A 15,974-nucleotide genomic window follows, 5' to 3' on the forward strand; every position below is an offset into this window, starting at 1 on the left:
AACTTGTCACATAGATGATTTTAAGGTCCTGACTGCCCATCTCTGGCTCGAGCCTATGACAGAACTTCTACGATGTTCCTACTGCAAGATATATTGGAGGAATGTAATTTTTCTATGCGTAATGTTTTCGTCCTGCGCCCACTGTCCTGTCACAGAGAATCAGTCCTCTTTAACAAACATTCACCCCTGTAGTATGCACCCACCCAGATCTATACGCAAGATATCGGTCGTTTCGCTGTAGATTTGGCTGTATGTTTCACTGGCAAAATGAACAGGTCGTATGTAGCTGTCCACTGGCCTTCTACGTAGGCTGTGGTAGTGTGGGTACGAGTTGGTGGTTTGTGATACATATATGTTATCGATAAACTGGTAACAGCGCAATTTTCAAACGTGCACCTTGCATTGGTAACTATCGTACTGCATAACCTATTACTCAACGTTCTAAGATACAGAGGCTCATATTGACGGGTGTAATTGTGCTCCCTGGAAAACAGGTGTGGTGAGTTTCTTCTTCATACGATGGGTAAGGTGAGCCTCTGCACCTCCCTTAAGTGGGGTTTAAATGATCAGCCTTCGGTAGCAGAAAAATACGTTTTATTAGCACAAACGGTCTTTTTTACACCGAGAGATCTCGAACGCTCGTCAAAAGCTATTCATCTAACCGTTCAAATCCGCGTTCGTTTCTGTCCTGTTAAGAGCAACATGGGACAGAACAAGAAAGCATAACGAAGGCACTGCAAGCAAGAAAGTGTGGCAATGCGCGCAAGAAAATGCATGGCTGTTCGAAGCTTGTTTCCAAATGCACTAGAAAGCAAACACACTAACAAGGGAGGAGAAAGCTTATGTACATCAAGAAGCAACTTCTGTCACAAAAAAGGATTTATCGTGTACAGAGTTAGAGCTGTTCTCTCGTTATTTTGCATCATTATTTCGCAAACTGTACATTCGTCCCCTGAATGCAACTTCGGTCACAAAAAAAAGGAATTTTTCGCGTGCAGAGTTACAGTTTCTATCTCCTTTAGTTTGCTTCATTATTTGCGCAGATTGTACACAAGTGCGCTGATGCCATAGTTAGCCGTAAAACAGCTCCTTTTATCTATACTCAGTGCTTACAAATTGCAGCAAACAATCTGTGATGTTTTGAAGCTACAAAGCAGCAACTCTACAAAATTCAGCACCATGATAACGGCTTAAACGTGAAACCGATCTTTCGCGCGCAGGTACAGATATTGCAATGATCCTAAAAAGTAAGCAGTAAGACACCCTGTTCTGTCATTAAGAAACTGCTGCGAATCAAGCTACAATATAACGAAAAATACATAAAAACCCAAAGAAAAGTCCAAGGTTGAGTAGTCGCAAAATGGACTCGGAGATATACCGCGCTACTCAATGCGCGCACTGATTGACTATACGTTGCTTGTTTTACACAAGCGAGTATAAGAATAAAGATAAATGCTGGTACTTTTTTGCATGGAATGATCAGCATAAAACTTCACTTTCAAAATGGTCCCGACGACAAAATTAAGCGGCGTATTTGGCTTTTAAGCAGTAAAGTATTTCGCCGATGTTGTACTCATGTTAAAGATAAAAACGTAGACATCAACATTAAGAGTAAAGGAAAACTGTGTACTATGGAGTACGTTGTATCTGTCCGCGAAACCTTGGATTGCGCACAGATATAATACTGTAAGCTTATTGTTTTTAAGCTGAAAACCACCGAAATAAACTGTGGTTATTGCAAGGTAAGTTGTATGCTAACAGCACATCAATACGCGACAATTTTTTTGAAAGGGATACTTGGGCACTTCGAATACAGACACAGCACAACACTTTGACCTAGTCAATATCTTTTTGTACTGCCTCAGAAACCCAAGCATGCCAGAGAATAACACACGTAACATTCGTTTATGCAGTGGTACGACTTATTTCTGAGGAGAAAACATCATCTCATGCTTCCATTTTCCAATTGTGACGCAAGCATTTTTGCACACAGGTTCAGTATCAAAATAAAATAGAATTAGAAATATAGTTAGTTGAGTACACATTGCCACTTGTGATACCACTTGGATATTTTTAATTAGTTAACTCCCTGCAGATTAAGCTTTTTTAAAAGGTGAAGTGAACAGAGCTGTGCATTTTACGATCACAACTTCTACATTTCTTTTGTGCTATACAGAAGTACACGTACTGTATTCATTGCGTACAATGCTGACTCTAGAATTATTTTACAAAAAAGGCGACAATATCAAAACAACATTTGGCATTCACTTACAGATAAAGTACAGACAGTTGTACACTTACGAACAACAACGAACATAAATCATTCACACATTGACCAAACAGCCCCTTTGTGGGATAAGAATAACTAAAATGCAGCTCCATCTGAGCTCTTGTTTTCATTGCGATAGCCGCTTACGCCATCTACAGGTAGCTGGTCCCACAATCGCTGCTACACACGCACACATATTTAAAGTACACAGGCAAAACCCTAAAGCAAAGTACTTTGAAAATGTCAAGTGCTGCTTTGGGTGTGCCTGCATACTGTAGCTTGTTCATAACACCAGACACAAACACTTCCGTTTCAGCGCTACAATGTTTACACACAGCTGATAAGGAGCTTGGATCTTAAGACTCAGTGTCGCGCCTAAATGTGCAGCTTTTTTAGTCTTCGAACAGTTTTGAAATGCATAACGACCATGTCGGCGAAGAGAGGCTTTTTAAATACACACGAGGTTTTTAAATGGTAACAATGGCGTCTCCCACTGATCAGTAAGTAATGGATAAATTGATCTAGTAAAAAAATGGGCACAAGAATGACAAATAGCAAGAACAAGTACAACCAGACACAATAACTTTCAGATATCTCACTAATTAAGCTTGACCTAGCCAAACAGAATCTAAAAACATTTTGCTCCGAGAGCCAATTGCATAACACACAAATGATTCCGCTTCAGTGGACTGAAGACATATGCACAGCAACCGCCTTTCTGAAACATACAGCCTGTAACAGACGTTTAATAGGTAAAAACCCGTTCGAAGCACTGTTCTTGTAAAGAGAAAAGCAGGTATGGAAACATGCTGCGGCTTAGTTATAGTTGGACGGTTTCACGAACCTCTCGAAACACTTTCGGTCGCTGAAAGCAGCGGTAACTTTCCGATCGCTGAAAGCAGCGGTAACCTAAGTACACTTATATTTTGCTCGACACACTTGTTTAAAGGCCGCAAGCAGTAGCTTATTTCGATCTTGCTAATATGCGTCCCAGCCCTACTTTCTAAAAAACGGTGAACAAAATAATTTGTTTTCGTCACTAAATCACCAGCAGAAGTTAGAGCCAGAACAATGCAAACGTGCTAAACATTTTATTCTCCACAAAAAATCGCAGAAAGCAGTGTAACTGGAAATTAGACGCAGTATTTACCCTGAACCTGATGTTAGACAATGTGATAAAGGGAACCAATCAAAGTTTACACCTATAAAAGAACATTGTGTTTTCCGCACACTTGTTTGCCTTCACTTATTATGGTATTTGCAACAAAGTCGTCATTCGTCTATATCAGAACCAGCCAGTATTCCGAAGCGAAACGCAAGAAGTAGACACAAACACTCATAAGCTTTGACAACCAAAAAATTTGTGCAAGACGCTCACAGAAAACAAAACAACAGAAAATTAAAAGAACAATTAGGCAGTGAGCATCTGGAACATACAGTGACACATCGGTCCACACACTACACACATTACGATAGTCACTACCTTCTTTCTGGGTTTTCAATTGTGGTGCAGTACTTGTACCCGGAGTACTTTTACTCATTTTCCCACCTGGTACCACGCAAGTATTGCTAAACTTCAATTGCCTGCTATCCCACAGGCCCAAATCACTTCCAATCTTATGCAGTTTTACTTGTACTCTATTTGACGGTGAACCTACCAACATCTGCGAAGAGACGCCTACGATCTCAGGAGGATCGAGGAACATTGACTTTCGGCTACTGTACTACCACAAGACCAGCTCAGAGTGGCTGTGCACGAAACACGGTGCCAGGACTACCACGCTTATTTTGCGGATATAAAAGGATCCTTATCACTGCTGTGTTGAGGCAACATCGCTTCATCAAGACCACTTCGACGAGGAAACACTAAGCTTCAAGGGCCGCAAAACCTTTTACGTTAACAATGTTTCTGAAGCAGCGACGTGAATACGGGCAATAAAGGCAGTATCGCACATTCCAGAACGGCTCGATGAACCCTAGGAAGGGCTCTTGGGTGTTCGGTTTCGTACAAGGCACGTAGTCTTATGTTTACACACAAGCACAACGCAGTTCACTTGTGCGCAATATGGAAACACAATAACGCACTGGGGGACGTAGGCCTAGCCTTCGTGCAACTTCAACAGGGGCTTCAGGCGTAGGACGCACATGGCGGGACTAGAGTCACTGGAAAAGGGACCTTAAGACGCCAAATATTTTGTTATAGTGAGAGACACAGACCATAGAAATAAAGTCGGCTTTTCTGATAACTAGGTTGATAACATGCTGACACCCATCGAAACCGAATACCTGCAGCGAAGGTTGGTCGGGCGAAATTACGTGTGTAGCAATACTTGTTAGCTGTTTAAAACACTTACAGCTATAGAGGTACCCCTTATCTGAAACGTGCCGTGCGCAATGTACTATTAAAGATGTTAGAAATGGATTGCAGTGACGGAGAGCCAATGAATACCCGGTAAGCACAATTGGTTTTTTTTTTTTCAGAGCGAATTTCAAAGTGATTGCTAAGGCAATCACAGACTGCGTCTAAATCTCAATGACATGAGGAGAGCTCCGAAGCACAGTTGCACAAGATGGCCACGAAACGCATTAGAGGACACGTTTCGAAGTTTAAAATTTTAAAGCTGAAACTGACAAGAATGATTTCGCGTTTCTTAATGTACCGCCTTCCGCAGACGCAGTCTAGAAAATATGTGCTCAAAACGTGCCCAAAGCGCACTTTGACTATTTCAAGGCCTCTTCCAGTGAATCTAGCAGTCTAGACGAATAAAAAGAGGCGTCCAACGTCATCGTTCCGTCCTTGCGTCTTCTTGAAAGTCTGCTGCCAGAGCATGAAGGACTAAGGGTGGCCTCAGAGAGATGCATGTTCAGATCCGGGCTGCTGTGCACCATTGGGCTGGAACTGGAGCTCGGCGTACTCTGTCCGCTCAGGCGTAGGCCGGTTGCCGTTCTGGGCGGGGGCTACGGGAAGGTCGAGGCTGGCATACACGATGCTACCATCCGATGCCCGAGGGGGAGGCTCGGGTCTGCCGTTCTGCGAGCCATTCTGAGAGCACCAGGGAAAGGAGTACAGACGCCGTTTAGAAAACACTTAAGTTCTCTCTATGGTTAATTGCATTGCATGCAAATTATATTTTCTAATGAATTCTTAATCTGGAAGGGCAAATGTTACACGTACGCTTTTTGTCGTAACACTGGCTCTACGCTGAATAAAATACTGCTGACGTCAGTGCACGCCTCTCTAGTCTGAAACCGGTCAATAAGAAAATATGGTGTTCATTCTGTAAGCGTTACACGTTGTCTTGAAATCTAAAAGCTGCTTGCGCTCAGATTCTCTGCCTTCCACAAGTATTGGTTCCAGGGCATGCGCGTTGAAACCGGGCAAAATTTCACAAATACAAATGGGCTAATTCTGTAATTAAAAACCCTTCGAAAACTTGGGTTTTGCTTTCTGCCATTATGTCTGTTGCCACCTAACGCCATCAACACAATTGATTCCTACGCGAATACTAGTACAACAGGGGAACTGTTCGCTCCAGCTTCGATCCTCTTCAAGGGCACTTTAACGGAGACGGTACTTTTGCCCATCTTTCACGAGAGCTGCTATATTCTCATAAACTAGCGTCATGCTACACAGTCTGTACCCTCGCAGAAACATTTCAGCTGGTACATTGCAACTTAGCTTAAAATTTATATTCAAGTTATTTGCAAAAAATGAAGTAGCCAGATATCTTTAGATATGCACAGGCTTCTAGCAAGTTCGCCTGCGACTTCACGGTATAAAAAGTTAAGCAACCTTAACAAATCACAAAGCGGACCTGTTGCTCTTAAAATAAAAATAGAGCGCAAAGAAACGGGGACAAGAAAGACACGTAGACCGGGAGAGCGCTCACTACCAACTACTGAGCTCTTGTCCTGTTTACGTATCGTCTAGGCCCCTGTATTTATTGCGCTTTTTTACATTTTAAGACCATGAACCAACGCGTCCAGCAAAAATTCTACAAAATGTAGGTGTGGATCCAGACCCGCCCCTATGTTACCCACTCGCCATCTTGATTTTGTGACAATAGTTTTCCTGCGGTGTACAGCTCGGTACTGGTAGCCCTAATACTGCAGTTGATAAACAATTCCCGCGGACCGCGGAACAGCGTACATTTAAAGTTTTATTCGAATATTTGAAGTGAGGTCGCTGCCAGACTTTCGTTGTATTGAGACGCAGACATGCCGTGCCACTGGGTCCTGGCATACAGGGACGAAGAAAAACGCCATCTTTTGTTTAGCTTGGGAGAGGAGCACATTAGGATGAATAAAACAAACGCCAGCAGTTTCGCCGACGCGTCTGCAGAAGAACCCTGCAGCAGCCGTGCTGCATCTGGCACGCGACTGTGCGTACGCTAGCCTCGCGTAACAATAATGGCGACGGGACCTAATCGCTCGCACCCTTTAGTTCGGGTCGACGGTCCTCACGCGAAGGGCTCACTAAGAAGCACGTCACCTAATGAGGATCCTGACATGTCGTAATGAGCGGGCAACGCGGTGCCTAAGCCACATTCCTTCCGGACTAGGAACTGACAAGTCGCCAAAGACGTCCATTAGCCGCCATGCCACGGACAAGGCTGTATCCAATCACTAAAGCTGTCCTGTTGGTTGCTACGGTCGTTGTAGGGTTGTGCTCCTGTCAAGGGTTGACTTATAACAATGACGCCAAGCTTGGTCAGAACGAGTAGTAACAGTGAAGTTCACGCGTCATGCAGCTTAAGATGTGCGATGGGCTTGTAGCGGGAGAAAAGCAGATGTAGGGCTCATATATAAATTTTTTGGGTGGAATAACAGACATCTTGATCAACATATCAAGTTTTATCAGAAAGCCTACACATATTGAATTTTTTCTGCACGAACCAGCTGCTGCGAAAGCTTTACGAATTGTGATTAGCTCCAAGCATAAGGAACAAATAAAAATTGATTCTATGCTCGTCGCATAAGACGTATAAAGTCACGCCTTCCTCGGGGCTTCATATCGTATCGGGGGCCTATTGTTAATCTGTGAAGAGGATGCCCCGCTTTGCGCCTATATATAGGCACCTAATTTAAATTAGGTTCTACATGTGATACCTTTTAATAAGTGTGATTACAACCACCCGCAATGCTAAAATAGTGCGCGTGTTCCAAACAAGCACAGTACACTTCTGCTTGGTGCATTTACTGCGGGTTAGCATAATATCTGGGGATGGCAACTTCTGCCTTCATACTGTCTGCATGGCTGCATCAGAAACAATTATTGACATTACGTCTCCACCAATTCCGCTAAACCAACGTATGACGCGATATTCCCAACGGTTCATTTTCTATAAACAGAATCTAGAACTTCCGCGGCATGGGCGAGGAGGTTTAGGTGTTCTCTGAGAAAAAGAAGTTTTCAAAATATTTCTTTCTAAGGAAGACACGAATCAATGGCAAATTCGGTTATCCAGTTGCTATTGCGGCCATTGCCTCAGAGCACGTTTCCTGTTCAGATACACTCTGGACTCAAATAAGTAGTAGAGAGGTTTCACACGCTTTTGGTATCTACTTTTAATAATGTTTGCCGAAGAGACAACAAGATAAAAAGCAAGCAAATAATTATTTGGTACCTGTTGTTTGGCTCGCGAAGTATAACTGATTATTGCGTACCTCAGCGAAGTTTCCTTCGTTTAGGTTAGTGGAAGTGACGTGAACACCCCCTTTTTAGTTTCTCCTACATTGTACATGCAAGTGGTCAAATTCGATATTATTTTTGAAAACAAGCAGTTTACATATTTTTACATGATAAGGTTGACAGACGGCTGCTTCTTGTTTTTTTTTTTTTTTTACAAAACACTTCACTCGTCCAGCCTCAGTGGCAATAGCCCTTTCCATCTACCGGAATTTCTTTTTCTCATTTACCAGACGTGAATGAGTTTCCTGTGCAATGACAACAGCATACGTAACTTCACTCTTGTCATGAGCTCCGATTCTTAACCAAACACCTACCACATCAGAAGCGGAGAAGTGCAGGTTTGTTCGGCAAAAGCTACCGGAATTAGAAGTCACGGATTATAGCAATACCCCTTTTGTTTTAATCCAACCACACTACGTCAATGCGTATGTGCACAGCGCGATATGCGCCTCCACTTTTCGTATGAGTTTTGTTCTGGAACATAATTTGTTCGTACCTTGACGTTCTCGTAATGCGCACCGTCCTTTGAAGCACCGTTGGTGGTGCCGTTGTTCTTTGTCACTGGTGTGTACAGGGCATCCGGTGGAATGGCCACGTGTCCGCCACCACCTCCCGCTTGCTTCTTGGTAAGAGGAGTGCCTTGCGAGTGGGCGCTCCCCACGTCACTGCAAACACATTTTTGCCAAAAGTGGGTTAATACGCGGTAGTATATCAGTTCGCCATCCCACGCTCTAAACAACACCGTAACGGTACCGGCGAATTAGTAAAAAAAGATAGAAACACACTATTCTCGAAGTGAACCAAGACTGAGAAAGGACGCACATAGCGGCGTGGGTGGTCGTACACATGAATAAATTGGTGAATACGGGAAGAAATATAGCAACCTAAACCAAATACATATCATTTGCGCACCTTGCAGAAACTTCGTGCACAAGAAATTATTCGCTTCTCTAAATGTGTTCTCAACGCCACTGCTTTTACTGGGGACAAAGCAGGAATATTCAGGCGTTGATATTTACATTTCGAACAATCTTTTAGAAACAGTTTCTGCAGATATGTTCCAGATCGGTAATTAAGAAACTCGGTTGCTCTACGCTCCCGCCTTCCTCTCCCTGCAGCACACGTTTTCTTTCATGTTTGTTCGCACAGCGCGTAAACACGTGGACTAATGCTTCCACCCAAATCGGGTCCTGTAACAAGTAACCTGCGGTGTTTCACTTTTACAAAGGGCGCGCTTCTGCTCCTGTTTTCCAGAGCCGCCCTTAATAAGGCAGATAGGCGGTGCTCCGCCGCTCACTTCATGCTCTCCCATTTCAAAAGCGCAGACCACCGCTCCAGCGGCTTTGCCTTCCACGGCACAGTTTTTATGAGGGTTTCAGATACCTAGTGCTCACTCTGGGAAGCAAAGACCAGAAATGCCGCAACTGATAGCGCGGCAAAAAGTATCACATCATTGCCATTTAAGAAATAGTGATTTGGTTAGGAGATACCCAGTTTATACTGGCACAACAGCGAACATTGCAGCCACGATAGGTGCAATAGAGATTTTTGCAGGAAGCATGCGTGGACAAAATAATGTAATGTTAGGCTGCGTTTTCATCACTGCGCCTGCGAAAGTCCTTCACGTATGCTTTTTTATATAACTTTAAATTTTTTTTGCCCCACTAGATTGTTTATTCTAAACAAGGACCGATTTGGGAAACGCATATCAATACTGAAAACACAAACTAATAAAGCGGGATTTGCTTTTCGGCGTTGGATTTCATTATATACAGATTGTTTCAGACGGCAGACCGATATGAGCTATTTTCAAAAAGAGCGAGGTAGCTCTTGTCTCGCTCACTGTTCTTTATAGGCATCGTGTTTTGTTGCTGAATAAACAGGAATAAATTTCGAAATGTTGGCACCTAACAAGCAACAACATACTTTACACTCAGCATGTTATCTATCCTGGTTAAAACAAGGCCGTATCTAGAACGATGAGTCGAGAGCTTGAAATGGAAAAGTACGCGATAGCAGGCTAGCATCCTATCAGTATATCATAAACTAGTAGCCGAAACACATTCCTGCTGATAACTAATTTCAGAGGCCAACGTCCCGCCAGAACATGTGTGCTGCTCTTGCCAGGCCCAGTAAATGTTACATTTCCATAAAGCGCCCGTTGCGAACCTCCGCAATCGTCTTCCCAGCGCTCACATTTTCTCCCCTGATGCCGACGCGCAAACGTTAGGATATTAGGTGGGGGTGTCAACTGTTGTTTCCGGGCACTCTTGATCTCAACGCGACGCGAACAGGCAATACAGACCTGACCAGAAGGAAGCTGTAATGCAGCCTTGTAAAAAAAATACCGGTAGTCCCCGCAGCGGGCATGTGAATACCACGATGACCTTTATTTGTGAGTGGCCCAAAAAAATAAGATAAAACACTCGCAAATACGAAAGGGAGCCGCTGAAACCTGTAGTAATTGCCGTGTTTCAAAACCGCCTTCATATTGCCGATGAAGCTGTTTCTGGACTGAGGAATACAATCAATAATGATGACCACATGTGAGAGAATTTCATTTTGTGCTCTATTTTGGCTTCCTCGAAATCAGTAGATTATTTACCGCAGGTTCATAGGCGGAATCTAAAGCGACAACGGAAGTTTGGCAGTGGAGACAACTTGAAAGCACCTGCATTACTACACTAAATTACCACACGTTCATGGGATCTTAACCGACTTCCCAAGTTGCCTGTACGCATGATATTATTCTCTCAGTACGTTTTACAATACCGTTTCATCGTTAATGGTGCTCTTCGGTTGATTGTGCTGTAGCGGCACCATCGTCATCGTATTCATCGGTGCCATCGCCATCATCAGCGGTGATTTCACGGCAGCGTCAGTGGTGCCACGCGCCTAAGACAAATCGAACGCGACTCAGCAGCTGGGCGGTTGCTCGTCTTCACCGCTCCTCCCACTTCTGGCCGGGCCTACGCAACGCTTAAATAAATGTCAGAAGTCGCATCGCCCGCTTCAACGGAGTCTGCTTCCTACAGTGCCATTCTAAGCCGCGGTAAGAAGCGCATCTTCCAGCTTCTTGGGAGAGCGATGACCTCTGTACAACTCTTTAAATCGCTAGGGTTCCTGAAAGCCTTTTTTTCAACTCAGTGCTAAATGCCCTGAGGAACACTTTCGACCAGGGCTGATATCGATTCCTCATAGCAATGCATTTTCCTCCCGATCTGATGCCCGCTACAATGCAGCTCATCACAAAGGTTCAGGACAGAACTCGCAGGCGGCGCTTCAGTCTACGAGCCTCTGAGAGAAACTTCCCAATTTCGATTCACCTTCAGGGGGAGCTACGGTACCAAAAGAGAAAGAAATAACAGATGGGAAAGAAGCATCGTGATGAGGTTCCACGGTGTGGAAAGTAGCGTCGGGTTTTTCGCTGATATGGCGTTCCTTCTACTTCACAGAAGACAGCGAAAGCACACGAATTGAAACACGAAACTTTTAATTCAATCGGAACCTGTTCCATCGTGAACAGCACAAAAAGTGTAGACGGGAGAAATGGGGTTCGCAGTTGGAAACTTAGCCCGAACGCACTTACACAGTTCCCTTTCTTCTTATTGAATGGCGCAAAAACGAGGGGCGAAATAAGAGTCGCAAGAGATGGAAAGGAAAGCTCCTTGAGATGCTACGCAATCACTGTTTACTGTTCGTTTCACGTCTTTGGGAGTGTGCGCAAGTGGGTGTGTGGTCATGGAGTACGGCGCTTTGAAGATGCGAAGTTGCCGCCAGAGGGATGCCTTTCATTCGATAATTGGGATTCTCACGAATGTTGCTTGTGTACAAGATACTTGGGAAGACAAACGTTCCACGGGAAACTTTCTGCTATTGTGCAAACAAGCGAGCGCACTGCACCCAATAAGTGGGATTTCTCAATAATTGAATGAAATGATTTTGGTTCGCTTCTAGGGTCTTTTTACTCAAAGTGTTTTTTCATTAGGGTGAGGCAGGTGCTTGCAAAAAAGCGTACGCAGCCATTATTGGAGCAGAACTAGTTTATAAATATGCAACAATGCCACAGCATTACTATCTATGTGCGTCACTCAAACTAATGGAACACAAACACAATTTTGCAAACATGCTAAGACAATCCCAACCAGCCCAAAAGAAGCTGTAAAGCAAAACATGTAATAAGAGTTTCACTGAGTTTATTCTCTGCAGCATATCAGCAGCAACCATAACCTGAAACTGAACTCAAGTGGAGAGCTGCTGAATTAATTACGTAGGTGCTCCCTAATCTCTTAGTGTGGGCACGTGTGAGTGGATTCACTTCCCGCGAGTAGGGTGGCTGCAAGATTTCGCTCACTATCGGAGTACAGAAAACTGTTCCGTAATGTTCAAATTCTCTTTCGAAACCCGGTTTGCTGGTAGGTGTCAAAACTCCTATGTATATTTCATAGGTGTGTCACTGATATGTTTTGATTAATAAAGCCGCCAGTTCAATATATTTTTGGGCAACGCTTTATCAAAAGGGCCAATATGTAAAAACACAGGCATGGAAATTGTAGACACATACTTGATATAAATTGTTCCACCCCGTAGTGGTAAATAACACCTTACACTTTGCTCGCCCCAGTTAGTCACCATGGTGCTCAACCAGAGCAGCTTGCATGGTACGCTCTGGATGGCCATCTTCCTAACCGCTGTGAAGTTCTACAAGCGTGTTTTAGTAAATACTACGAACTTGTACTGGTAACGCTTTTAGCCTATATTTAACCATGCTTCATGGCCATCCGAAATTATAATAAACTACACAGTTTGAGCAAAGGGGATGTATCCTATTTTGAATACGCTGACGACTGCGACAGTGAATTCCGAGTTTTAACATTGACGACAGCACGGCAGCACGGTTCATTACTTTAACATATAAAAACAAGTTTAAACAGTAGCATCTCCTTTCCGGTGCCCCAGAACTCGGCACTCTTTCGCCATCTCAATCTTTAAGGGCAAATGTGGTGGCACAGACCTGTTCACTCAGTGTAGACATAATACTTTTTTTACCCGGCCGCATAACACGTGGTTGCGCCTGCTCCACACCAGTACAAAGAAGAAACTCGTAACTGAAACCGGGTCTTCAGTAGAAACTGTTCCACCACACATTTGATATTTTTCCTCCCGAAAACCAAGGCCGCAAGTCAAATAACAGAGTTGGTCTTTTGCGCAGTGCTGTAATCTAGTTTCTCCCATTTTTATTTTTGCATGAATTGATGCACTTCTTATTACAAGCACCTTGTGGAGAATCGCACCGGCTTAGAGACCTGCCCCAACAGAAAACTCAATTTTGGGTGGACGCTGATGATTTGAGGCAATATTGCTTGCGAATCATAAGCCTGGCTGATATGCTTAGTGCTCTCGTATCATGCCTGCCATCTCTAATGTGGCTACTTTGTAGGAAATACCGCTACAATTTTTTCAGTTCTTGCATTTGAGAAACTATCTTTACAAGTGGCATTTCCGGACCCCTATTCTGACTTCAATACGCCATCTATGAAGGAAGCAAATGCAGACTTCGAAACGTTCAAGGCCTATTAGCAGACTGAATGTTATCGAAGACTTCTCCCTGTTTATTCAAAGCTAATCTGGAATCATCACAAAGAATGGCATTTTCGGATTGCAGGTTACTTACAAGTGCCGACGCGGCTTCAAATCAGAGAGTTCTGGTGGCTTCTCTCAGACTTCACTGTTCGGCTGCTTGAGTTTGCAACACATGACTCTGGCACCGCTTTCTCCACGATTTTAAATGCAGTTTTGTGGAGGAAGTCAAAACTATCACCTAACTTATCCACGTTGTATGCCGCGCACAGGCATTTCAAAGCCACGGAAAGCCCTGCATCAAATACAATAGACCCAAGGTAACTGTAAGTTTTTCTCTTATCTCAGTTAAAAGAGTTTTCTAACATATTTTCTCTGAAGCAACAATTTGCTCGTCATCAATTTGGATTTGCTCCCTTCCTGAGCATGTCCCGTCGGCTAACAAAAGTTCTTCTCCTTGGTCTCATAAACACTATCCATCCATGTCCTCTTGTTCATCCTGAGGTGCCCACTCAATCTACTTCCGAGCTCGTCTCCATTGAACACTAATCCTTCGCAATGGGTCATCAATCTATTAAAATTGGTTTTAACCTGTCACCCCAGTACTTCGTCGGCCAAAAAAGGGCTTGACAGGTCAAAGCCAGAAGAAGAATGGCTGTGAAAACAGAAAACGACTCTCCAGATACAAGGTACTCTACCGACGAAAAGAAACAGTATGTGGTGATGTTGAAGTGGGGATTACAAAATAAACAAGGGAAAAACATTGTCAATGAAAAAATTATGAATGCAATAATTTTCTACTTTTAACAAAACCCTTGGTGCAGAACGTATCGAGATGCCATTTGCGAAAACTTATAATTTGCCAAAACTAGCTTTCGAAAAAGTATCGATTATTTATTGATAAAAAAATCTCGGGCAATCCCCACTAACGTGAAACCTGGGGAGGGGCGTGGCATGCAGTGCATAACTGTATTAAAAGAATGGAAGCCTCTCTCGTCCCACACCGCCCGCACTGATTGGGTGCCGGAGAAGCACCGGTGGGAAGGGCAATCACACTTGCTAAATCGGTGGCGCCGTCTCTTGCGTTGAAGCGGATTTAAGCAATTTTCATGCCCCATCTGCCTCAGTGTGGGGTAGTGGCAGGGGTCAACATGAGCGGAGTGCAATGCCCGCGCCTCCCCCTGGGGCTCATCCTCGGTGATCGACGAGGCCCCAGCACCCGGTAAGTATGCATTTTCTTGCTTCGGCGGACCACCCAACCCTATCAGGCCTAGCGTCGACAGCCGGTGGATATTTCAATGTAGCACAAATTATAGCCCGTCCACAAACAGGTTCTGCTTGTATTTGACGATTGCTGAAGGGCACAGGGAGAGTTCTACGCGTCTTTAAATAATGGTAGTTTATTTTGTACCGGTTGTATCTATTATACAGCTTCTTTTAAAACGCGTTATGTCCTAACGCGAGGCGTAGGAAAACGAGTGTCCGGGTATTTTAGTACCGTGACTACATGAGACGACGGAAGGAGATGCCGACAACCCGAGTCCCTAAGGGGCTTCGCCCCTAAAAGACGTCGGGCAAGCAAGGTAACCCTCAAACTGAGATGTAGACAGTACTACAGCTGCGCTGTATTAATGTGACAGGAAATGGAAGCCCCCTTTTTTGAGAGCATGGGATAAAATGTTTGCCACGAAAAGAACGCACGTACAAGACATCGCATTAAAAAAACCGGGCCATCTCCACTAACGTGACACCTTGGGAGGGGCGAAGCAGGCTGTGTATTCTTTGCGCCTTGGCGTTTTTGCCCACGCAGATGAAACAATTGGGGGGGGGGGGGGGGTAGAGGGAGGGCGAGCTTTACATTAAAAGTCTCAATTTGAAGCCCGAAGCGTTATAGCGCGAGGCGTTGGAAAACGAGTGCCCCGGTGTGTTTTTTTCGTACGCGTTTTTTCCAACGGAGATGAAACGTCCTAGCGTGATGCATTGAAAACCGAGTATCCCGGTGCTTTAGTACTGTTATTACATAAAACGGCGACGACCGGAGACGCCTACAGCCCGAGCCCCTAAGGGCCTTCGCCCCTAAAGAAAAACTTGATAAATCATCAGAAGCTGGGCAAGTTGAAGATGGCAAAAAACCACAATGTGGGCAGTACATCGAACAACTTACGGTATGCAATCTCGCTTCATACGAGGAGTCTGATCACTAAGCGTCCGATTCTGTCTACAAGCATCAGGTAAAGGCCCTTGCCAACGTTAATGGCTTAAAACTAGCTTCTTGATTGTATGCCGTTTTAAGAGTGCTGCTAACCTTAGTGGGAAATAGCTGCCGAATGTTATTAACTTCCCTGACCCAGTCGAAGATTCTTTGACACACAGCACTGACAATGATTTTGTAGTACTAATCTCTAACGTCATTACGTGCAGCGGGACAACAGA

General features: G+C 44.2%; 1 protein-coding gene and 1 non-coding gene across 2 annotated transcripts in view; both read right to left on the reverse strand.

The window, feature by feature from the left end:
* Positions 1–577: 577 nt before the first annotated feature.
* The window catches only part of LOC144180234 (uncharacterized), a 444,536-nt gene continuing 429,139 nt past the window's right edge, over positions 578–15,974 (reverse strand). The window contains exons 9-10 of the mRNA XM_077708613.1: positions 8,458–8,626; positions 578–5,312 (exon numbers count right to left, since the gene is read on the reverse strand). Of these exons, the coding sequence (XP_077564739.1) occupies positions 5,118–5,312; positions 8,458–8,626 (364 nt within the window). The 3' untranslated portion in view covers positions 578–5,117. The remainder of the gene's footprint in view (positions 5,313–8,457; positions 8,627–15,974) is intronic.
* Positions 14,614–14,771, reverse strand: LOC144180784 (U1 spliceosomal RNA). Its single transcript, XR_013324564.1, has one exon. It is a non-coding gene; the product is annotated as a U1 spliceosomal RNA (small nuclear RNA).

Source organism: Haemaphysalis longicornis, unplaced genomic scaffold, assembly GCF_048455015.1.
Source record: "Haemaphysalis longicornis isolate Haplotype H1 unplaced genomic scaffold, Haemaphysalis longicornis Haplotype H1 scaffold_4, whole genome shotgun sequence".
NCBI classification, from domain to species: domain Eukaryota; kingdom Metazoa; phylum Arthropoda; class Arachnida; order Ixodida; family Ixodidae; genus Haemaphysalis; species Haemaphysalis longicornis.